General features: G+C 33.2%; 1 protein-coding gene across 1 annotated transcript in view; it reads right to left on the reverse strand.

Annotated features, from left to right (window-relative positions):
• The window catches only part of ROBO1 (roundabout guidance receptor 1), a 1,014,586-nt gene that overhangs the window by 130,397 nt on the left and 857,666 nt on the right, over positions 1–26,523 (reverse strand). The window contains exons 8-9 of the mRNA XM_044670323.1: positions 9,451–9,459; positions 3,011–3,135 (exon numbers count right to left, since the gene is read on the reverse strand). Of these exons, the coding sequence (XP_044526258.1) occupies positions 3,011–3,135; positions 9,451–9,459 (134 nt within the window). The remainder of the gene's footprint in view (positions 1–3,010; positions 3,136–9,450; positions 9,460–26,523) is intronic.

A 26,523-nucleotide genomic window follows, 5' to 3' on the forward strand; every position in this document is an offset into this window, starting at 1 on the left:
TATGAATTTAAATTTCTGTAGCAATCTAGATTAGAAAGTTACACATCTTATACAGATTATGTCCATGATATGCAGAACATAATAAAAAATTCATCAAATTTGTAGACTTATATGATTTAAACCGCAATCCAAATATTAAAAGCTTCAAAGTAAATAACTAAACATTAGCTACAATAGCCCTTGAACTTCTGGATCATGGAAATTTTGGATGATTTATATAATGTATAAGAAAAGAAAAAAATTGCCCTAGATAATGAAAAAAACCTGTAAGCATATTTCAATTTAAAGAGTAAACCACTGTAAATAAAAACTATATCTGATTACATATTAAAAAATAAGGTATATAAAACAAGCAGTCAAGAACATAGAGAACAAATCTTCTTCAATCTAATCTTCCATGGCAATACCATACCTTGGTTACAGTATTTGTAATCTATTTGGATTTTATCTGAAATGCAAGTGTCTTAGACACTTGAATCAACAAACTAGAAAAATCTTCTTCCTCAATGCCATAACACTAGAGACCTTATAGCACAAGCAGTACACATAAGCTTAAAAATTCATTGTAAAAAGTAGATTTTTCCTGTTTTTAGAGTAAAGGAAAATGAGAGTTTTGAGGTTACCGGAGGGATTAGAATAGACATTATAATGGAAAAGAATCTGGTCTAGGACTCTGTCACCTTATGTCTAGGCTACTGTAATAGCCTGCTAAATGGTTTTCCTGCTTCAAATCTCTACTCACTCTAGACCAGACATTCAACTGTCAAACTGATCTTCCTAAACGCACAGATTTGCTTATGTCACTTCCCCATGCCCCCCTCACCTCTATTCAGTCAATTCAATTGTTCCCTATTAACTCCACGATAAAATAGAAAATGCTTTGTTTGAAATTTGAAGTCATTCATAATCTTGTCCTGTCTTGCCTTACTAGTATTTTTATACCTGACTCTCCCAAAGGGACTACTTCATTAGGATTACTTTTTGTTCCAGTACACAATACTCCATCTCCAGATTTCAAACATTTTCACTGGCTATCTCCAGTGTCTGGAATTCTCTTCCTTCTTTTCTCCACTTCCTGGCTTTCCTGACTTCCTTCAAGCTTCTGTTAGAGGTTCACCTTTCATGAGACGCCTTCCTAGTCCTCCTTAATCTTAGCAGGGTCCTTCTGAGACTACCCAATTCATCCTGTAGGTATCGTGTTTGTACATTGTTGCTTTTATATTTTCTCCCTTATTAGACTGTGAATTCTTTGAGAGAAGGATTCTCTTTTGCCTTTGCAACTCCAAAACTTATTGCTCATGACTGGCACATAAAAGGTGCTAAATAATTTGCAAATATGTACAGGAACAAAGGAGATAAAAAATAATTTGATTTGTACTTGAGCAAAAACAATAAGATAAGATAGTCTGTTTCAGTTCTAACTATGAATACTAACATTGGTTGCAATACAAAGGAAGTTAAAAGGTAGACTAGAAAAAATTTTGAAAGGAATAGGAATTGGATAGCAGGAAATCTGCTATCATCTGTTACTGTCCCTTCTTCTCTTAATAAAGCCTTCACAGAAATCACAGGCCAGGGGCAGTGTTACCTACCACTTGGCTACTGCTGTTGCTCAGGAATGGGTGGCATAACATAACTGCCTATGGTACCTCTTTCCATTCTGGAGGTAAAGACTTTGTCCTTTGAGATTACTTTTCGAAGCCGTCTGTTTTTATTTCCATGTTCTCTACAAATTCAATTTTGACCAAATAAAAATCATAATCAAATTAAATCATCCAAATTTTCCACTTTATATTCATGATCCACAACCGAGTCCATCAAGGAATCTTGTAGCCAGTTTTCAATTACTTTGATGCTTTTATTATTTGTATTGATATTTAAACCATATGAGCCTACAAATCTGATTAACTTATTTCCATATTCTTCATTCCACAGACATAATATGTTCAATTAAAGTAAATGACTTGCTAAGTTCAAATCCTGGCCCAGACACTTAGAAGTTTTGTCAATCTGACCAATTCACTTAACTTTTCTCAGCCTTATTGTCTTCATCTATATCTGAGAATTTTTGTTATAATCAAATGACATAGCATATAAAAAGCACTTTCAAAAACAACTCAGAATATAAACACTAACAAACTATTGTCATGATTATTGTTAAAAATATGCAGAATTTCTGGTCAAAAGTTCCAATTAGTAGAATGAATTAAAAATATTGTGAATGTAACTAAAATTAAAATCACAATAAATTGATTTTTTAATGCTATTTTATATTACTTTGCACTGTTTCTATTTAAGGTATGTGTCCTTGAGCTACTTTGAAACACAGAAAAGAATTTTCTCTTTTTTCTCTCATTCTAAAGTGTAGGTCTGACTATGTTATCTAAGGCCTACTCCATGAACTCCAGTGGATAACAATTTCTTTTAAGAACAAATACAAGTACTCAGTCATTTAAATCTATTAACTTTCCAGTAGTCTTACATTTTTACTCTTCTCTACATCACAATCCAGCTACATCGGCCTACAGGCTATTTCCCTCATATGCCTTCCATCTCCCATTTCTCCCACAATCCTGGAATTTTCTCCCTCCCTACCTCTCTCTACCTCTTAGAATTCTGGCTTCCTTCAAGACTGAAAAGCTACCTCTTACAGGGGGCTTTCCCAATCTCCCAGATCCTAAGGTCTTTCTGTCTAAGATGACTTTCTAGCTACTCCTCACATATTTTTACATACATCTTCCTTAGCATGTTGTTTTCCCTGTAACAAGCATAAGTTCCCTGAGGGCAGTGCTTGTTTTTGTCTTTCTTGAACCCCCCCAGTGTTTCACACAGCATATGGAATGTAATAAACAATAAATGTCTGCTGACTGACTAGTTTATGAATAAAACATTGTACAACACACGGGAGTCCCATCATCTACTAATTTATAAGTCTAATGAATGTAACCATTTTTCTCACACTGATTCTAGAATTGTGACTGGGGGTCAAAAAGTCAGAAAAACTTCATACTTGACTTCCTTCTCTCCTCCAAAAAATCGCTGGTTGAGGATTTCCAGTTGCCTCACACTGGAAAGTTACAGTTCGTCCCAATGCAGCAACTTGGTCACGAGGCTTCACAACAAAGTGTGGAGGCTCTAAAGGGAAACAGCAAATTATACTTAATCAAAAGCAGATAAAATGTTTACAAATGGAATAACTTTCTAATAGCTATATTCATTTTATTCAAAATGTAGCAATTTTAGTAACATTCTCATTTTAACATGAAGTTAAATGGTAAAGACAATCCATCTTTACAAATATAATTGCTTAGTTATGAGTAGGAACTTGCTGTAGATTCATGTAAGTTCAACCTCATACAAATGAGTAATTCATTGGATAAAATTTGGCCCTTTTTATATTAAATATATCTGATATTTATAATGCATAAATGTTGCCTTTTCTGATTTAAGGCTGCTTAACAATAAACCCAATAAACATACACATAAAAAGCTCCAAATGTATACAGGCTCTAAATTCACTTTAAGTTAACTAAAAATTTCCTGAAATGCTACTATGTGAAATACAACAATTTAGACTCTTCAATCTAATTACTAAATAGAAATGAATTTAAAAATCCATTCATAGGATTAAAAAGGCTCTATTTACATAGGCAAGGGCATGTTCAAACAAAATATATATGGAAATGAAGGCATATTTGAACCATCTGCTCATCCTGACATTATAATTACTGCCAGCTTTGTCCAAAATGTTTGATTTATGCAGCCTTAAATGGCCACTTCATCTAGCAGTAAATAGAGTGTCAGAAAATTATGTCTGTTACCCTGCAAGCAATGGCAGTTGAAAACATTAGGTATGCTGACTGAGCTCCTCCTGAAAAAAAAAATCAAATAGTATGCTTGCTTTTAGGCTGTGCTTTATGCTGGGACAGAAGTTCACTAAATGAAAGACTTTTTACTTATTGTTTATACTTTTCAAATTCACTTCTTATCAACTGTCTGAAACACCTAATTATTCTCTTCTCTTGTTTAAGTTAAAAAAAAAAAAGGAATGTTTCAACCCCAATATTTTAACACTCTATGGAGCATGGTCTTTTTTTTTTTTTAATCCATTTTTCTTTTCTAAGGATATTTTCATTCCTTTATGCCCTTAACTTTAAAACCAGTTTCAGTTATGCAAAATACTTAGGGCTACTGCTTAAGAATAGTAAATGAATCAAACAATAGGTTTATTCAGACCAAATCCATAAATGCTTCCACTAAAAGACAATCTGTTTTTTCTCTTGAATCAGGTCAGTGTTTGTGACTATTTATTCTTCTTACCCCAAATTTCCCTGTCAAGCGATGGCCTGTGTAAGAATAATTTATTAAGAATATTTTTATAATAATTTAGTTGCTGAACACTGAAGAAATGCATTAGAGAAAAGTGCTGGTCATGTGGCAAGAGCAAAGAGTAACAGATGGAATGTCAGTGTTCACTGGTAACTACAACATGTAAGAATCGTAAAGGAAAACCTTTATCATCACTTTAACTGTCAAACATGAACAGAAATAGAAAATGATAGGTAAAGATGGGTATAATCTGAATATTTATAGTGAGTACGCATATCATGATATCACAGGTTCACTGAAGTACTGGACTAAATAAAAAAAAGTGTTTATGTATGTATGTGTGTATATATGTCTATATCTCCATATCCTTGCCAAATTGCTTGCTCTGGTACAAATAGATAATTAAATTGCTTCAAATCAAAGAGCTCAGTTGGTGCAGAAATTGTTATAGAATCTGTGCTTATTGACTATTAGGATCTCCTATAATTCTGTGACATTATGCTTCTACTTAGGCAAAATTGAAGCTAAAATGAATAGCAAAAAATATAGCCTATATTTAACAAAGTACAAAGGATGATGAAAGGTTTGGAGATATAGATTAATAGCACAGATTTCCAGGTTGGGGGACCAAGGTTGCTACCCAAACTATTAATTTTTGTCCACTGCATCTAAGCTGCCATCTTAACTCTGCACCTAATTTTTAAAATTAGTTTATACTAAAGTGGTTTAGTCTTTAACTAATGCTTTATTGGCATTCATGTATAATATAGACAAAGCAAGAGTAATAGAGATAGACTTCTTTTATTAGGTATATATATATTAAAGGTAATAGACTTCTTTTATTAGGTATATATATTAAAGCATTGAATTTGTTAAGTATTGTGCAGAGTGAAAATCAAAAGGCCAAAAAGGAGTCAAACTAGCTAACAAATTAAACAGAAATAAAGAGTCTAAGTTTTCAGGGAATGTTGTTTCAATCAATTAATTTTGATTTCCAGACACATGCATTACAGAAACAGCATGGAAAAGGGATATTTTGAATATTCTCTGTTAAAATTATGCAAGATTCCTTGATAAATACAAGCAGAGGAATAAAATTTTAATCTATAATACACTGCTCAATATCACACAAAGCATAAGATGGAGATATATGCTTGACAAAAAACCAATCTTGTCATTGTCTTAAAGAATGTCCAAAGAAAATCCAAATAAGACAGTTATTCTTTGTAGATGTGGGACTATTAAGATGTTCCTGTTTACATATGACATTGCATCAAGGCCCATTATAATTCAGAAACTTTTCAATGAGACACACAGATACTCAAAGAGTCTGTCCTAAAAATCTACGACAGAGAAAATAAAAGGATGAGGAATGTCAATGCAGACTGTCCATCAATACATAAATCTTACAAACAGCAAGTTGGGTGCAAAATTGAATAGGCCAAATCTGTCAATTAGTAAGCATTTATCATATACTCGTGTTAGGTTTAAGCTAAGCACTGGGGATAAAATGACAAAAATGAAGCAGTTTCTGTTCTCAAAGAGAATCAAGGGAGAAAACATGCATATTAATATGAAAAAGATACAAAGTGACTTTGGTATAAGTGATTGCACTATCAGCTGGGAGTATCATGAATGACCTCATGTAGAAGGTGGCACTTGAACATAGTCTTGAAGAAAGCTAAGGACTTGGAGATAAAAGGAAGTACATTCTAGGAATTGGGGACAACCAGGACAAAGGTAAAGAAATAGGAAAAACTACCTGTTAATGAGGAATAGCAACGAGGCCAGTTTGATTGGCCTGTGATGGGAAACATGTATAATAAGGCCTAAAAGGAAGGTTGGGGGGCGACTGTGAAAAGTTTTAAAAAAGAAAAATATTATATTGATCCTAAGAATAATATAAAGCCACTGGAATTTTTTGAGAAAAGTAGTGAAGTGGTCAATTTTGTACTTTTAGGAAACTGATTTTGATAACTCTGTGGTGGATGTGGATTGAAATGGGAAGAGATTTAAGGCAAGGAGGTCAACACTTAGGTTATATTAATGGTGCCAGTAGTACTGATAAGGATATGAGCAAGGGTGGACTATGTATAGGGAGGGAGAGAGAAGGGAGGAGATGCAAGATCTCTTAGGAGATAGAAACAAAATCTGAAAACTGACTGAATATAAGGGATAATATAAGGGTTCAGGATAATTAGAAAGTAATGAGTTTACAGGCTTAAGTGATAGGAAGAATGATGTATAGTATAGTCAGAAATAGGAAAATAGGAGGGTGTTCCGGGGAAAAGATGAGTTCTACTTTGGAGTATTTGGAGTTTAAGATATTTGTAAGAGTCCAGCTAGGTACAGCTAGTAGACTGAGAGCCAGGCCTGGAGATGGAAGGTCCTGTGTTCAAATCTGGCCTCAGACACTTTCTAGCTGTGTGACCCTGGGCAAGTCACTTAATCCCCATTGCCTAGCCCTTACTCCTCTGCTGCCTTAGAATCAATATGTAATATTGATTCTAAAATGGAAGGTAAGGGTTTAAACTGAATGAATAAATAAAAATATATTTGTGGAATGCTAAGTTTAAGAAATCAGAGAATTGTATGGGACTAGGATATGAGAGTAAAACATATATGGACATACATATCTGGGAGTTATTTATGTAGAAACAATCATTAAATTCATGACATGTAGAAGAGAAAGTCTAAGAGAACATTGGGGTATGCACTTACAGCCAGGACAGCAGGACATAGAGGATGATCTCACAAAGAAAACAGATATAGGCAGACAGACAACCAAGATCACGGAACCCCAAAGAGGAAAAGTGTCTGGGAGGAGAGGATGATCAATATGTCAAACACTACAGAGAGATCAAGAGTAATGAAGATTGAGAAAAAGCCATTAAATCTGTTGGTCAAAAGGTCAGCAACAACTTTGGCAATATCAATTAAGTGAGGAGATTAGAAGCTAGACTGCAAAATGAATGAGAGTAGAGAAAATGAGGGCAATTATTGTAGACCACATTGTCTAGGAATTTAAATAAATAAAGGAGAGAGGTATCTAGATATTTAAATACTCAGTTAAAGACAGTTGGGCTGCATTTTGGAAATTGCATAGCATTTCTGGTCAGCCTGTGTTTTTTCCTGTTACAAAATCCTTCTTTTTTATAGCAATAATCATCCACTGATACTACAGGGAGACATCATAATTACTAAGAAATCAAAATAATAGGCTAAAGTGTAATAAAATTTACTCTTTTAAAATGTAGGATAAGAAATTGATATGAATAATAATTTAATTCTTCCAAGGATAAAGTTATTTTCTGGAACACCATTTAGCAGGCAGATGTAATAATTTAGTGAATGGTATACATGTGACATTATATAATTAGCATAATTTTAAAAAGTAAGCTTCTGCTGATGCCATCAGCTGAGTATGTAGGAGAACAGTGGTTCCATATGTGAATTAGAGATGTAGTGATAAAAATGGATAATAGATGTTTAAACTGTGTGCTTTACTGGTCAATATATCAAGAAAAGGTGATCTCAGTGATTGTGAAAGTTCTTTCCTCAATATTTATAACACATCTATAATACTAAGTCTCAGAGGCTCAAGTACTTAAATTAACTGGAACTGATAAAAGATTTTAACTACCTATAGGAAGCCCCACTAGTTTATGAAGTATGTAATAACAATGGGATTTAGGAAAATGATCTCTAAAGATGTGGTATATATATATGGTTGAGCTATACTGTTGAAGGGACTTTTCAAAAACCTCACAGATGAAATCATAGGTCCACTGAAATAATATTCTAATGTAGGAAACCTTGCTGATTGCAAAATAATATTTTTTTTAATTTAAGGACTGAAGAAGACTAGAAAGTATATTTCCACGTATAGAATTATCATAGTGGTTTCTTTTCCAAAACCTTAGAAATATGCTTAATTACAGGCTAAAATTTCTATTTTTTTGAAAGTCAGTTTTTTTCCCCAAATCTCAATGATTTATTTTGTGAAACAGAAATGTTTTGCCCAAATTACTTTTATCCTATAGTAATTCTTTATGACAGAATATTTGCTTAGAAATGACTACTACATTTTGTAGGTAGATTTCAAAGGAAATAAACTATAGCAGCTATGAGACCTGCCTCAGAAAAAATAGTAATTAAAAAAAAAACCTCTTTAGCAAGCATATTCCATGTTTAAAATTATCATTCTCTTAGAAACGTGATGGACCAAATGAAGATTCCTTCTGAATAACAGTATTTTTGGACCTAAGTATGAGCATTCATCACAGAACTTCACAATTAAGAAAGTTTTTAAAACAAAGGTACATAAGACTGAAAATACATGTGAATTTTTGATTCAATGGGAATAATAATGACCTAGATTCTTCAAAGGACAAAGCACTCTCTGGGGTGCCATGTAGCATTGAGATTTATAATAAATGGTCATTTCTGAGCTGTTAAAGAATTTAAAAGTATCCAGCTGACTTCTCAGGAAGAAATTCATTAATTAAAAAGAATGGCTTCATATGTGGAAAAATGTAGACACAAATCAAGCATATGGGTACATCATGTTTTTACTTTTTACACAAATGAAAATGAATTTCATCTTGACAAATGAACACAAATACAAGAAGAATACCCTCTATTTCTATTTGAATTACCATTAATAATGGTAAGACTTATAGAGACTTAAACAGTTTATTATTTTTTAATAGAATAACCAATTGGAAACCTACTTTTCATTCTAAAAATACAAATTGAAAATATATTTTAAGTATTTTTATTTTGTTTTTGTTACTTGTTAGAAACTATACAACTGAAAGAAAAAACCTTTATTAACTTATTTCAAAATGAACTCTATTTTACAATTCAAGAGAAAGGTTAAGATTATATATCATTTGAATAAGACAAAAGTTAGCACACCCATTACCTTTACTTTCTGTCACAGTTACCCATACTTCATGCAGAATATATTCTGTGCAGTCTGTCTTTGTTGTCAAGAACAAGTGAAACATGGAAGTTGATTGGTTGAAGGACATGGAGGGGTATGGATGGAAAGGGGAAGAGAAGTTCCAGTCACAGTGAGACGGTGATTAGAAGATGGCCAATAAAATTTCAACTTACCAGACACAACTAAAATAAAAAAGAAAGAATGGAATAAATAAAAGTAAAGAAATATAATGACAAAACAAAACAAAAAAGGTAATAGAATTCTATTTAGCTATGCTTCTGATTTGAAATTAAAAACAAACACATAAATACTTGAGATACATGAATCATGCTCTTCCATGAATAAAACACTGATTTAATATCTTTAGGTTAATAAATAATTTAAGAAAAAAATATAAATGAGTCTTAAAATCTCAATATGTGACAAATGGCATAGCAAAAATGGATGGCACATTAAAAAATAAAATCACTTTTCAAGGACTTTACATTATTCTACAATTTGAGAAATTTAGAAAATATGTACATATACAATGGCATAAAATATTACTGTTTTAGAAGACATAGTGCATGCTTTGGAATCATGGCTAAATTTTTAAACCTCACAATTGGATCTCTAAATTCAATTTTTTAAAATGTGTGCTACTAATGATTTGCTATTAAATAATAAGGCAAATGATGATTCATGCAGAATTTTTTAAAAAGTAAAATGTGATTAAACATGGAAACACAGAGAAAACTTCTGAACTTCTAAGTTGTTGAGCATAAGTAAGGACAATTACCTGTTAGGAATGCTAAAGCACTGGACATTTGAATATGGAAAGAATGGGTGTTCAGGTTAAAAACTTAGAGAAGGTATAATAATGTTTTACCTCTTCATATTGGAAAAATCAAGATTCAGTACATTTTCAAAAATACCTAGACAACATCAAAATTACAACTCCCTCAGGTTAGTGACAATATTAAATTCTAGTCATTTAAAATCCAGTAAGCTGAAAAAGCCTTTGACAAAATACAGCACCCATTCCTATTGAAAACCCTGGAAAGTAAAGGAATAGAAGGACCTTTCCTAAAAATAATAAACAGTATATACCTAAAACAATCAACAAGCATCATATGCAATGGGAATAAATTAGAAGCCTTCCCAATAAGATCAGGAGTGAAACAAGGATGCCCATTATCACCTCTTATTATTCAACATAGTACTAGAAACACTAGCAGTTGCAATTAGAGAAGAAAAAGAAATTGAAGGTATCAAAATAGGCAATGAGGAGACTAAGCTATCACTCTTTGCAGATGATATGATGGTCTACTTAAAAAATTCTAGAGAATCAACTAAAAAGCTAGTAGAAATAATCAACAACTTTAGCAGTCGCAGGATACAAAATAAATGCACATAAATCATCAGCATTTCTATATATTTCCAACACATTAGAGCAGCAAGAGGTAGAAAGAGAAACACCATTTAAAATAACCCTAGACAATATAAAATACTTAGGAATCTATCTACCAAAACAAACACAGCAATTATATGAAAACAACTACAAAACACTTTCCAAACAAATAAAACTGGATCTCAACAATTGGAAAGCCATTGATTGCTCATGGGTAGGACAAGCTAACACAATAAAAATGACCATTCTACCCAAATTAATTTACCTATTTAGCGCCATACCTATCAAACTACCAAAAAACTTCTTTACTGAATTAGGAAAAACTATAACAAATTTCATTTGGAATAACAAAAGATCAAGAATATCAAGGGAAATAATGAAAAAAAATGTGAAAGGAGGGGGCCTAGCAGTACCAGATATTAAACTATACTATAAAGCAGCAGTCATCAAAACAATATGGTACTGGCTAAGAGACAGAAGGGAGGATCAGGGGAATAGACTTGGAGTAAGTGACATCAGCAAGACAGTGTATGATAAACCCAAAGACCCCAACTTTTAGGACATGAATCCACTATATGACAAAAACTGCTAGGAAATTTGGAAAACAATATGGTAGAGATTAGGTTTAGATCAATATCTCACACTCTACACCAAGATAAATTCAGAATGGGTGAATGACTTGAATATAAAGAGGGAAACTATAAATAAGCTAAGTGAACACAGAATAGTATACTTGTCAGATCTCTGGGAAAGGAAAGATTTTAAAACCAAGCAAGAGTTAGAGAAAATTACAAAATGTAAAATAAATGGTTTTGATTATATTAAACTAAAAAGCTTTTGTACAAACAAAAACAATGCAGCTAAAATCAGAAGGGAAACAACAAATTGGGAAAAAATCTTTATAACAAAAAACTCTGACAGAGGTCTAATTACTCAAATATACAAGGAGCTAAATCAATTGTATAAAAAATCCAGCCATTCCCTAATTGATAAATGGGCAAGAGACATGAATAGACAATTTTCAGATAAAGAAATCAAAAGTATCAAAAGCACATGAGAAAGTGTTCTAAATCTCTAATAATTAGAGAAATGCAAATCACAACTCTGAGGTATCACCTCACACCTAGCAGATTGGCTAAAATGAAAGAAGAGGAAAGTAATGAATGCTGGAGGGGATGTGGCAAAATTGGGACATTAATGCATTGCTGGTGGAGTTGCAAACTGATCCAATCATTCTGGCTGGCAATTTAGAACTATGCTCAAAGGGCTATAAAAGAATGCCTGTTCTTTGATCCAGCCATACTATTGTTGGGTTTGTACCCCAAAGAGATCATAGATAAACAGACTTGTACAAAAATATTTATATCTGTGCTTTTCGTGGTGGCAAAAAACTGGAAAAGGAGAGGGTATGTCCTTTAATTGGGGAATGGCTAAACAAATTGTGGTATATGCTGGTGATGGAATACTATTGTGCTCAAAGGAATAATAAACTGGAGGAATTCCATGTGAACTAGAAAAACCTCTAGGAATTGATGCAGAGCAAAAGGAGCAGAGCCAGAAGAACATTGTACACAGAGACCAATAACTTCTGTACAAGCAGCAATGCAATGATCCAGGACAATTCTGAGGGATTTATGGAAAAAAACGCTACCCACATTCAGAGGAATGGAAATACAGGAGAAAAGCAGCTGCTTGAACACATGTGTTGAGGCAGACATGTTTGGGGATTTTGATTCTAAACTACGACACCAATGCAATGATCAACAATTTGGAAATAGGCCTTGATCAATGACACAAACCAGGAGATATGCGCATTGGCCAGGGGTGGGGGGAAGGCAAGAGGTGAAGGTGAAAGTAGGAGCATGAATCATGTAACCATGTTAACATTTCTAAAAAATGAATATTAATAAATGTTAAAAAAATCCAGTAAGCCTAAGAAATCTGTCCATAGTGTTCAAAATAAGTGATACTAAAGACAAATCTTTTCTACATGTTTTACAAAATATTTAATAATTTTGAGAATGCTTTTAAAATAAACGTGAAAAGATATTAGAATCAACTTTTATTATTTAAGTGGAAGTCTACATTTTTTTTTAAATTAATAAAGTGAAGAGGCAAAAAAGAGGCACTGATTTTCTTAGTGCCCAGAATAAAATTTACCATTAAATTTCTAAAATTGATCAATTATTCTAAAAAGATGAGACTTCACATTTTAAAATAAATGTAAGAATCAGTTAGTTTACATTTAAGAAAGATTATGACTTTAAAACTAAGGATTAGAATTACACTACTCTCCTAAGAGAAGTTAAAGAATTTTCTTCTTTCAAAATCTTTTTTTTTTTGACACAATATTTTAAAAGAAGGAAGTATATGAATTGGGACAAATGAAAAGTTTACATAGACTCGGAAAGGGCAAGATCCTTCCAGACCCATAATTCATAAAATGTTATGTACTATGCAGAATGTTAAATCATCCAGTTTACTCTTGTAAAAACATGGTCAGTATTTGATTATGAGAGGGAATTTTTTTTATTTGCTTATCTTTTTTTTAACATTTATTAATAATCATTTTTAACATGGTTACATGATTCATGCTCCTACTTTCCCCTTCACCCCCCGCTCTCTCCCCACCCATGGCCGACGCACATTTCCACTGGTTTTGTCATCTGAGTCTATTATAATAAAATAAATTATTTTCACAAATAATAGAAATTTGCTTTTCATTATAGGGACATACATTTGGGGGTTACCTTTTTGGTCAAATCTTAAAGGGATAACTTAGTAAATACTATATATGTATAACATAAATATATAACACAAGACAATATAAGACAAGATAAAAGATGGTAACATCAAAAACAATAAGAAAGGTGAATATATCCTTTTTTTAAAGAGAACTTTTAAAAACTCTATAATCTCTCTTATAAACTATTTAAAAATCAAAGCTTGCCCAGAAAGTATTCCTTCTATTTTCATTTGACTCACTTTTCATTGTTTAGCTGTCAGGCAGGGGTGTGGGGAACAACAAACAACCATTCTTATTGGCACATTGGCACACACGAAGAAAATTGCAACCCTGCAGTTTCGTTAGTTTAAATAACATCAATTTATTTCATACTCATTTTTAAAAAAATTAACAGTATTCACAATTCCAGGAACTGGAAGCTAAAGCAAGAGATCATTCACAGTTTAGGAACCAAGTTAATTTTGATCCTAATTTTAGAAGTAAGGAAGCTAACACTCAAACTTGTCCACAAATGTCCCAAGTAGCTAGTGGTACAGCTAAAAGTATAACACAAGTCTCAAATCCTGGTTCTCTAATTTTTACTTCATAATGTTGCTTCCTCCAATAAATTTAAATGTTGCTCCCACCATATAAATCAGATTAACTAGAGAATAAAAATAAATTTATAGCTTTTGGGGGTTGCAGAATCTATATGTTAAATAATATAAACTGGATCTGGATTTTGTGATTGTCTAAACTTAAGAAAGCAATGGAGAAGATACTAATAATGTAGATTAAAGTTAAGTTTCTTAACTTATAAACACTTATAAACTTGCCACTGGACATATGCAATTGTTTTAAAAAGACAAAAGTATAAACTGTCTAATTTAAAGGAATTAAAATTTCCACATTTAAATATATAAAATTCATATGCATACTGGGCAAATTAAATGCATAAAACACAGGAACAACAACATATATAAATAATTTTAAATGTTTATCCCCTAATGCTGGGTAGCATTTCTTTTTGAGGTAAAATTTAGCTTATTATAAAAGCCTATCATTAGGTCTTTCAAATTTCAAATTTTAAAACCATGTAATTAATGGAAGCAAAGAGAGACAATTTTAGAATACTGTATATTTAACAGATTTTTTTAAAAATATAAACAACTTTCCCCCTCCACATTCCTCTGTAGAGCATAATTAGATGTATCATTTTCACTTCAAGATTAACTTGCAAATATAATATAGCATATTTTAAAATATCTTCACTATTTCCGACTCAATAATTACTAAATATAATTCTATTAATTTAGTTATCAAGTTAAAAGCATTTCTAAGAATTCTTTACATTAAAACAGTATATCATATCATGAAAAATAAATATATTTGAACTTAAATGTCTCATAGCTAAGTACCATGATGATAAAGAAGAAATGTTAATTGTAGAATAACAAAAATATATTAAAGATGACTATTGAATTTCTTAAAACATGATGAAAAGAATACTACATTGAGATTTAAAAGTTTTCCTTTTAGATCTATCACATGTAGTTTCTCAGGTACTTTGCCTTTCTAAGCCTCAGTTTCCTCATTTGCAAAATTGGGCTCTAAAATCCCTGTCATAACCTAATTATTTAAAAAAAAAAAAGCATTGTTAGAAAAGACATGTTTATTATATGTACACACAAAACTATGTACCTATAAATAGTATGTGTGTGTGTGTATATATATATACATGGTGTGTTATAAATTGGCCTTAGAGTCAAATGCCTATTTCAAATCCCATCTCTGGCATATACTGGCTTTGTGACCAAGGAAAGTCTTGAAAACACTGCCTTTATACTCAATTCTTCACACTTACCACACACAGCTAATGAGTTAACATCTTTTCATTGTGTATATGTAATAATCTGAATTTATTCCAGGCTGGGTGGAGTAGAGCGACAGTTGGTCATGCTTAACTGCCATTTCAGTCAATGGTCATTCCCTTATACTTTAACTTGATTCCCTGGCTTGTAAAGTCTTACCCATTGTTCCTTCCTGTCTCCTATCCACCCCACTGAGCCCACAATTAATATTTAAGTCAACTTCCCTGGTTTTCCCCATAATACCCCTCAGGCAATCTTTTAAAGCTCTTTGGGCATAATTTCCAATTGCCATCCAGAGTGGTCGGATCAATTCACAACTCCACTGGCAGCATGATAGAGTCGCAATTTTGCCACATCCCCTCCAACATTTATCAGTGTCCCTTACTATCATATTGGCCAATCTAATAGTTGTAAAGTGGTACCTCAGAATTTATTTGATTTGCATTTCTCTAATCAGGAGGGATTTAGAACATCTTTTATATGCTTTTGATAGTTTTAATTTCATCATTTAAAAACTTCCTATTTATGTCCCTTGACCATTTGTCAATTGGGGAAGGGCTTGATTTTTTATAACTGACTTCACTGCTTATATATTTCGGAAATTAAATCTTTTGTCAGAGTTTTGTTTGTTTTCAGAGTTTGTCGCTTTCTTTATAATTTTTGTTGCTTTGGTTTTGTTTGTACAAACCCTTTTAAATTTAATATAACCAAACTCATTTTGTAATGTTTACATTTTGTAATGTTCATTAATCTCTTGCTTGGTCTTAAATTCCTCCTTTTTCCCACAGATATGATAGGCATACTATTCTATGTTCGCGTAATTTATGATTTTACTCTTATTAATTAAGTCATTTACCCATTTTGAATTTATCTTGATATAAGCATAAGGTATAAGATGTTGATCTAAACCTATTTTTTCCCATACTGTTTTCCAATTTTCACAGCAGTTTTTGTCAATTAGTGAGTTCTTAACACAAAAGCTGGGATCCTTGGGTTTATCAAACACTAGCTTGCTGAACTCATTCATCCATAGTCCATTACATTGATCCATCCCTTCCATCTCTTAGCCAGTACCATATTGTTTTGCTGACCACTGCTTTATAGTACATTTTAAAATCTGGTAATGTTGGGGCCCCATCCTTCACATTTTAAAAAATTATTTTTCCTTGATATTCTTGATCTCTTGTTCTCCCAGAAGAACTTTGTTATAATTTGTTCTAATTCTATAAAAAAAAAGTTTTTGGTAGTTTGATAGCTATAGCACTAAATAAATAGATTAATTTGGATAGGATTGTCATTTTTATTTTAGCTGACCCTACCCGTGAGAAATTAATGTTTTTCTAGTTATTTAGATCTAGTGTTTTGTAGTTATGTTCATATAATTCCTGTGTTTGTTTTGGTAGATAAATTCCTAAATATTTTATATTGTATAGGGTGATTATAAATGGAGTTTCTCTAACTCCTGCTACTGAATTTTATTAGAAATATAAAGAAACTATGATGATTTATGTTGATTTATCTTGTACCCTGCAACTTTACTAAGTTGTTAATTATTTCCATTAGACTTTTAGTTGATTTTTTATGATTCTTTAAGTAGACCATCATATCATTTGCAAAGAGTGATAGTTTAGTTTCCATATTGTCTACCTTAATCCCTTGTATTTCTTTTTCTTCTCTAATTGCTACAGCTAGCATTTCCAATAAAATATTAAATAACAGAGGTGATAATGGGCATCCTTGCTTCACTTCTGATCTTATTGGGAAGACTTCTAACTTGTCCCCATTGCAGATGATGCTTGCTGATGGCTTTAAATATATACTTTTTATTATTTTGAGTAAGGACCCTTCTATTACTATTTCTTCCTAGTGTTTTCAATAGGGATGGGTGTTGTATTTTGTCAAAGGCTTTTTCTATATCTACTGAGATATTCATCTGACCTCTGTTGGTCTGATTACTGATATGGTCCATTATGTGAGTGGTTTCCTAATATTAAACCATCCTAGCATTCCTGGTATAAATCCCACCTGGTCAAAGTGCATAATCCTTGTGATAACTCGCTGTACTCTTTTTGCTAATATTTTAAGTAAGATTTTTACATTTAAATTCATTAAGGAGGTTGGTTTGTAGTTTTCTTTCTCTGTTTTTGGTCTGTCTTGCTTTAAAAAGAATTTGGTAAGACTCCTTCTTTGCTCATTTTGTCAGATAATTTGTATTGTATTGGGATTAATTGTTTTTTAAATGTTTGATAGAATTCACTTGTGAATCCATCAGGTCCTGTGGATTTTTTCTTAGGAAGATCCTTGATGGCTTGTTCAATTTCTTTTTCTGAGATGGGATTATTCTATTTCCTCTTTTGTTAATCTAGGCAATATATATTTTTATACATATTCACCCATTTCAACTACATTGTCACATTTATGGTAATATAACTGGGCAAAATAGTTCTTGATAATTACCTTAATTTCCTCTTAATTAGAGGTGAGATAACCCTTTTCATTTTTAACACAGCTAGCTTGTTTCTCCTCTTTTTTTATTATTAGAAAAACCAGTATGTTATCTATTTTATTTGTTTTTTCAAAGTACCAGCTCATAATCTTATTTAATAGTTCAATAGTTCTTTAACTTTCAATTTGATTCATTTCTCCTTTAATTTTTAGGATTTCCAATTAAGTTTTTATCTGGGGATTTTTAATTTGTTCTTTTTCTAATTTTTTAAGTTACAAGCCCAAATCATTGATCTCCTTCCTCTTGTTTTTGTTGCTATAGGCACTCAGAGAGATATAAATTTTGCCCTGAGTATTGCTTTGGCTGTGTTCCATAAGTTTTGGTCTGTGTCTCCTCATTATCATTCTCTTTAATGGAAGTCCTAATTGTTTCTATGACTTCTTTTTTGATGTACCAGTTTTGAAGGATTAGATTATTTAGTTTCCAATTACTTTTAAATTTGCCTTTCCATGGACCTTGTTGAGCATAAATTTTAACCCATCATGATCAGAAAAACCTGTATTTATTATTTCTGCTTTTCTGAACTTGTCTGCAATATTTCTATGTCCTAGCACATGGTCAATCTTTGTATATGTACCGTGTGCTACTGAGAGAGAATATTCCTTTTTATTCCTATTCACTTTTCTCCAGATATCTATTAACTCTAATTTTTCTAGCATTTCATTCACTTCCCTTATTTCTTTATTTTTGTTTTTGGTTCAATTTATTTAGTTCTGAAAGAAGAGTTGAGATCTCCCACTAATATGGTCTTACTATCTATTTCCTCCTTGAGCTCCTTTAATTTTTCCTTTAGAAATCTCGATACTATGCCATTTGGTGCATAAGTGTTTAGTACTGATATTACTTCATTGTTTATAATACCCTTTAAGAAAATGTAATTTCTTTTAATCAGATTGATTTCTACTTTAGCTTTGTCTGGTATCATGACTGCTACTCATGCTTTTTTTAATTTAATGGTACATAATACATTTTATATCTTGAACAGGCCTGCCTTAAATGTTGTATCTTTTAAACAACATATAGTAGAATTCTGATTGTTAATCCACTCTGCTATCTGCTTCCATTTAATGTGTGAGTTCATCCCACTCATATTCAGCCTTATGATTACTATGTATTGCCCTCCTTCATATTATCCCCTTTAAATTCTGCTCTATTCCCTTTCTCTGTGTTCCTTCTCATCAGGGTTTTCCTTTTTGTAACACACATCCCACTTCTCCCTACCTCCAATTACCTCCCTCTTCCCTTGTCTTATTCCCCTTCTACTTCTCTGTGAGGTAATATAGAATTCTATACCCACTGAGTATGCTTGTTTTACCCTTTCTGAGCTCTTATGATCAGAGTAAAGTTTAAGCATTGCCATGTCACCACCCTGATCCTTCCCTCTCTATAATGATTTTTCACGTCTCTTTATGTTATATCATTTACCGCATTCTATCTCTCCCTTTCCTTTTCTCACAGTGAAACCCTCTCAGCCCTTGATAATTTTTTACATATCATTCATATGTAAACATATCATCATAGATACATATCATTCCATATCATCATAATCAGTTTACTTCTCTACCCTCTTTCTGATTTTCTGTCTCCTCTACTACAAAGAGTAATTTTTGAGAATTACAGTAATCCTCTTTGCATGTAAACATATAAACATTTTGACCTTAATTAGTCCCTTAAATTTTCTCTTTCTTATTTATCTTTTTGGGCTTCTCTCTTGTCTCATGTTTGGACTTCAAATTTTTTGTTTAGGTATGTCTTATTCCTCAGGAATGCTTAGAAATCTTCTATCTTATTGAATGACCATTTTTTCCCCTAAAAGAATATACTCAGTTTTGCTGGATAGGTGACTCTGGGTTGTAAACCCAAATCATTTGCCTTCCTGAATATCACATTCCATGCCTTTCAATTCTTTAACATAGAAGCCTCTGGGTCCTATGTGATCCTGATTGTAACTTCATGGCATTTGAATGCTTTCTTTCTGGCTACTTAAAGTATTTTTTCCTTGACTTGGCGGCTCTTAAATTTGGCTATTATATTCCTGGAAGTTGTCATTTGAGGATTTCTTTCTAGAGGTGACGTGTGTATTCGCTCCATTTCAATTTTATTTTCTTGTTCAAGGATCTCTGGGCAGTCTTTGATAATTTCTTGTAATGTTATATCCAAGGTTTTTTCTTGATCATTACTTTCAGATAATCCAATAATTCTCAAACTCTTTCACCTAGATCTATTTTCTTGGTCAGTTGCTTTTTCAATAAAGTATTTTATGTTTTCTTCATTCCTTTGGTTCTGCCTTATTGGGTTTTTTTTTTGTTTGGGGGGAAATCAATAGTTTCTAGATGGTCAGTTCTGATTTTTAAGACCTAATTTCCCTCTGTCAATTTTCCTTTTTCAATTGGCCCATTTCTCCTTGCATCACTTCCATTTCTTTAACCCTCTTTTCCTCTGCCTCTGTTAATGGCTTTTTTATGTCTTTTTTGAGTTTTTCTAGAATCTGTGTCCAATCCATATTTTTCTATTGGACTTTGGGTGTGTTTCTTTTGCTTTCATTATCCCCTTCTGTGTCTATACTTTGCTCTTTCTCTTCATAAAAATTCTTTAGAGTTAGGTTTGCTAATTTTTCTTATATAACTATAGGTAGGTTGGGGGGAAGGATGTGATGGTCTGAAGGCTGAGAGCTTTGGGAGTCCCCTCCCTCTGCTGATTTCAATTGACCTTTGAGATGGTGATAGGTTAAATACTTGCCTCAGGCTTAAGTGTAAGCTTTTGATCTCACTCTGATCTTGATCAGATCAGAGCCTGATCAAATTCTAGCCTCAGGCATAGTCTAAAAGTTTCTGTTCTCACTGTGTACAGTGACCTAATCAGGCACACCCTTGATTGTCCTGTCTTGGAGTTCTGCTCTGAGCTTTAGGCAAAACATCAGTACTTAGTACAATCAACCACCACAAAGTGTGAATTAAGTCCTTGTCCCAAGCCCAGACTAGAATTCTCTGGGTTGGGGCTCTGGTCTTCTCCACAGGTTTGAAATTTTAAGGGGTATTGGTTGACTTGTACCTCTATTTGCTCAGACAGGGTTTCAGGGCCTGGATGTTAGCTTGGGCATAGGTTCCCAAATCTCTGAGAGCAGATGTGTGGTGGAAGGGGTATGACTTGCTCTTGGCTTGCTCTTCCCTCCTTGCTACAGCTTCTTGCTGGGACTGCTCTTCTCTCACCCCAGTGCCCTAGATGTTAGTTGCCTACTTTTGGCGTTTTTCTTTTCTTAAAAGTTGTTTCACTCTGTCTCCTTATTGGTTCTTTCACTCCTCTATTAGTTTTTGTGGAGATATTTTCATTTTGGTTGGGGAGGAATCTCATGGTGACACAGAGCTGGTGAAGATTACTCCACTATCTTAGCTCCAGCCCCAGAAGAGAATCCAAGTTTACATTTCATTTCCTGCCACTTGTTTTTTGCTTTACCCCATAAAACCAGCTGTTTGTGCCCAGGCCTAACTTTGGCCAATCCAATGGTAGAGACTCAGAATTAGAAAAGAAATGAGATGTTCATGGTTCATAAACTACTTATCAAAAATGACACTGAAGAGTTGAAAAAAAATCAGTAGATAAACAATAATGATTCAAGTGAATAACTTCTGTTTACTCTGGCATTTATTATATTGGCAATAGTAGATAAGATGAAAGTCCCAGAAGTTAATGAGAATTCTACCAAACCACAAGAGCACCACCTAGAATTTTTATTCCATGAACAACAAAGACCCCATGTCAATAATTCAAGCTGTAGTCCAACAAATTCTAAGAAACAAAACAGTTACAGAATTATAGAAAACTCACAAATGAGATGTGTTGTGAGGAGTATTATTTAGTTATTAGTTAGGAGACTTAAGAGGAAGGGCTGGAGAATTCCAAATGGAACGGGGAAGCAGGAAGTGTGGCTTTGCAGTCTGAGACAGACTCCATGGTGGTTGGGACAAGCTGTAACTGACACTGGGAGACCTCAGAGCTAGTGGAGCTGTACCCTGATTCCCTGGGATCTTGGAGAGTGGTGAAAGTTGAAAGCAAAGGACATCAATCCTGCAAGATAGCACTGAGTAGGGAAGTGGCCTGTGATCTGGTGGACAGCTTACAAACTTCTTCTCCCTACTGGGCTACTTTGGATCATCAGTTCTGGAGGAGTTGGCTCCTGGCATCCTGATAACATCTCTGGACTCTGCTGTGAGGATTCCCACTCCAGTCCTGCTATTCTCTGGGCCCTGCCTGGCTTAGGTCTTAGATAAGTGTAGTTAAGTTCCTCCCCTGACTTTGTGGTTTGCCCTTAGTCTGAAAGTGTAGAAACCCCTATTCCATTCCTTTATTATTGTTTCCTTAATTAAAATTATTATAAACTCTTGCCATTTGCCTGCTGGCTCCAGAGGCCTCTTGTCTAGGTGGTACAGGGTGACAGGGCCTAACTGCCACTTCTGTTAATAGATAATCTCCTTAGAAGTTAAACCCAGTCTCCCTACCTTGTTTGGTCCTGCCTTCTGTCATTCCTGTCTCCCTCACACCCCACTGTGAGGCCACAGATAATATTTAGTTAACTTCCCTGGTTATTCCCCATTATAGATGGAATATTGGAACATGACCTTTCATTAAATCTATTTATGAGTTGGATAAAAATGCTTCAATGGCATATGATCCTTCCTCATATGAACACTATTTAAAACATATGGACTACAATGAATATTAGAGATGGACTATTTGTCAAAATTACGCTGAATATTAAATTAAATAAAAAGTTCCTTTATGAAGAATTAAGGAATATTACCAGAATCCTCTAAATGCAATGTCAAATCAAAAAAAAGTATGGCAAAATACATGTTATATATTAAGCAATACTTATTGAAAAATTTTTTTAAGTTGTAAGAAGTTGGAAAGTTTATTACATAAATCAATTACTTAAAATATTTTTTGTTTCAGTTAATTTGTAAACCACTATAATAGCTTCAGAAAAGTATATATGAAATAAATATTCCGTATATACAATAAGTCACCAAAAATCAAGAACATTCTATATGTGATAATAAACTACAAAGGGAATACAAAAGGAAAGCCTATTCAAAATATATCTCAAATATATATATAAAATATTGTAAAATTATAAAAAATATAAAATAGTAACCATCAAAATTATTTAGTAAAGGTGGAAAAAATATGAAGTAGATTAGAATGAATAAGGAAGAATTAAAAAACAACCAAATTCAATTTAGATTCAGTGTTTCATAGACTTTAAAATATAAATTATGATCTCCCTATATGACAAGGATTTCTGGCAAATTAGGAAGTCATCTAGTAGAAATTAGAATTAGAATATCTCAAATCACGACCTATAATAAAAGTAAAATGGATATGCGACCTGAATCTTAATTTTTTAAATTCAAAAAAGAATAAGATCAAGATCTTTTATAGTTATTATTAGGGAGTAAGTCCTTTATTTTTTTTTTAACCCTTACCTTCCACCTTAGAATCAATACCATATATTGTTTTCAAGGCAGAAGAGTGGTAAGGGATAGGCAGTGGAGGTTAAGTCACACAGCTAGGAAGTGTCTGAGGCCAAGTAAATTCTTAATGATTTAAATAACATAAACATTTATAAAACAAAACAAAAGTAATGCCATTAAATGAAATTCAAAAGTATAATAAATGTTATTTAATCACTAATGTGAAGAAAAATGTAAATCAAGATAACATTGAGACTTCATGTTTTCCTAGAAAATTGGCTAAAAAAGGTCAAAAAATGGGGTTAATCAATGTTTCAGAAGTCATACAAAGTCTAACTTTTTTATAAACAAAAGTCATTCTCTAATAGATAAATGGTCAAAAGACATAAACTTGTAGCTTTCAAAGAAAGCAATTTTTAAAAAATGCTCCAAATCAATCATGATACTAGTAAAGGGCCTGCCCTTTACTACTGATTTGCTACTACATTGTGCATCAACACTCCTTCTCTCCATTCTACCCTACCAAGCTTTCCTTCAAGAATATTGGATGATTCCACCTATTCTTTTATTATTTCATCTTTCCTTATGCTTCATCTTCGCTATAATCTTCAAACCCTCCAAGATCTACACTACTCTCCTGGTCTTACTTTTCTCTTTCATTTCCCATCTTGACTTATTGGTGAACTATTTCATCCCTACTCTATATCCTTTATTTGAATTCCTCGTCCATTTATGTGATCCAAGATTTTGCCCTGTAGGTCTGTTATATTCAATAATTTGGGAAGAGGTGGATGCCACCTTGACTGACAGGGATGGCAGTTGAAAGACTAGGAATGTTCCCAGGTGCTGTGAGCCAGGGGCAAACTTTGGTTGGCCTCACCCTATAAATAACCCTCACAGCCACTCTGAGGGAGGTCTCTGGACTAAGGTCTCTGAACTGAGAAGTCTCTGAACTCAGAGGCTGAGAACTGGAGATCACAGATCTCTGCCAACCTCTGTGGTTCAATCTGGGCAGTGGGTGGCTAGAAGGGTCGTTTGAAGGGTGGTTGAAAGGTTGCCAGATGGTTTAAGAAGAAGAGGGTAGGAATAAACCTGAATCTATTGCCTGATAGACTGTGAGAGCTAGTGAATCACCAACACTGGTGATAAGAGAGCTGAAAGAATAAATACCATCAATACATCTGTAGCAATAGCCTCCAGTCCTGATTGTTATTTAGTCCATAGATAATAGATCAATAGGGTTTCTAATCCCCAATCCTTGATTTAGTTATCCTTTCCCTATTTATAGATAAAGAGTGTTCAACAACAAATACCTTCCTGAGTGGTCTTTCTATCTGGGCCCTTGGGAAGGGAGTCAAACACAGTCAGATCCTAAAGGCAAGATCCAAGGCAGATCAATAGTCCAATACTAATTTATCCAACCCCAGGTTGGACCTGAAAGGTTACTCATCTATCTAACCCCAGGTTAGACCTGAAAGGTTACTCATCTATCTGACCTCTTGAGGGTCCTTACTTGGGCAGCTGGTAGAGGAAAGAAATAACTTGCAGCAGCAGTCAGGGTAATAGGAGTAGGTGTTCCTCCAACCAAATGAAGCTGAGGAGACCATAGATAGATACACATCATCATCATCACTATATCTCTATATCTATATTCATATAACAAGTCTCAGACTTGGATGATTCCCACCATTTGATTTTATGTTCTACCGAATGAAGCCGAATTGTATGGGTAAGAAGCCGAATTGTATGGGTAAACTACAAAATTTATGTTATAAAATCTCAAGAGGATCATCACTACAGCACTCCATTCCTTTAATACTTTCATAATCAATTTAGTATCATATTCACCAGTGATGTTTCCAGACCTTTTTATCCCTACTCAAAACTTCTCTCCCACTCTAGTGAGAACTTTGCCTTAAAAGGCTAAAGACATTTGTTGAGGGCTCCCCCTTCCTCTTCTTTCTGAGACAAACTCCTTTAATGCACAAATGATCTTGTCTTTTCTAGAAGACAATCACTTCTATCACACTCATTTCTATTAATCATTAATTCCCTCCTGCTACCTACAAACATGATTTCCAACATCTTCCAGAAAACCCCACAAAATCCAATTATTTGAATTAGCTAATTGTTCTATATGTACACTTAAATATAATATTTTGTCTATCTTCTTTGAAAGATAAACAGTACTGTTTCTGTTTTTAAATTGTCTACTTCATAATTCTACACTGATGTGATTTCTAATAGAATTAAAGTAGTTTTAAACCAGTTGCTAAAGGAGACTCATATAAGGTACAGTAAAGTTCAAAGCAAAAAGAAAAGTTCTCAGTGTGATGTCTTCATTTGACAGAGAAGCATTTCATGTATTATTTCTTGCACTTCACCATGCTACTTTCTCCCTTCAAATATCTGCCTAATACTTTCCCATTTTTAAATTTTCTTTTAAAAAGTGATACAGTAGGCACTCATCTTTATGATTAGTTTTAAAGATTTATATCAATTCACTTGAAATAACACAAAGCATCCACAAGCCTAAACTAGTGACTGATAGAAATCTGAAGACCTGTTGAATATTAATGTAATTGGATGGCTAGTTTCCCAAGTTAAGAAAAGAGAAGCGGTTTTATTTTAGTTATCCTTTCATGAAAATTTGTGGTAGAGAAACACAAGGCAGATAATTGTAGAGGCTTCAATTAAATCAAATACCATAAAAACCCAGCCTGAGTGAAACTTAGAATCATATATTTTTGCCCTTAGATCAGAAGAACTAGAATGAAAATGTCTTCCCAAATATTCACTTGTAAAACTCTGTGGTAGGATTTGATTAAACATCTCAGTAAATAAAAAGGCTCATCTTATTTCTTAAAAGCCTAAATACAGGGGATAAATGACATCAGCAAGACAGTGTATGATAAACCCAAAGAGCCCAACTTTTGGGACAGGAATCCACTATTTGACAAAAACTGCTGGGAAATTTGGAAAGCAATATGGGAGAGATTAGGTCTAGATCAACATCTCACACCCTACACCAAGATAAATTCAGAATGGGTGAACGACTTGAATATAAAGAGGGAAACTATAAACATGTTAAGTGAACACAGAATAGTATACTTGTCAGATCTATGGGAAAGGAAAGACTTTAAAACCAAGGAAGAGTTAGAGAAAATTACAAATGTAAATTAAATGGTTTTGATTATATTAAACTAAAAAGTTTTTGTACAAACAAAAACAATGTAGTCAAAATCAGAAGGGAAACAACAAATTGGGAAAAAATCTTTATAAC

This window comes from Gracilinanus agilis, chromosome 3 (assembly GCF_016433145.1).
Source record: "Gracilinanus agilis isolate LMUSP501 chromosome 3, AgileGrace, whole genome shotgun sequence".
Classification (NCBI taxonomy): domain Eukaryota; kingdom Metazoa; phylum Chordata; class Mammalia; order Didelphimorphia; family Didelphidae; genus Gracilinanus; species Gracilinanus agilis.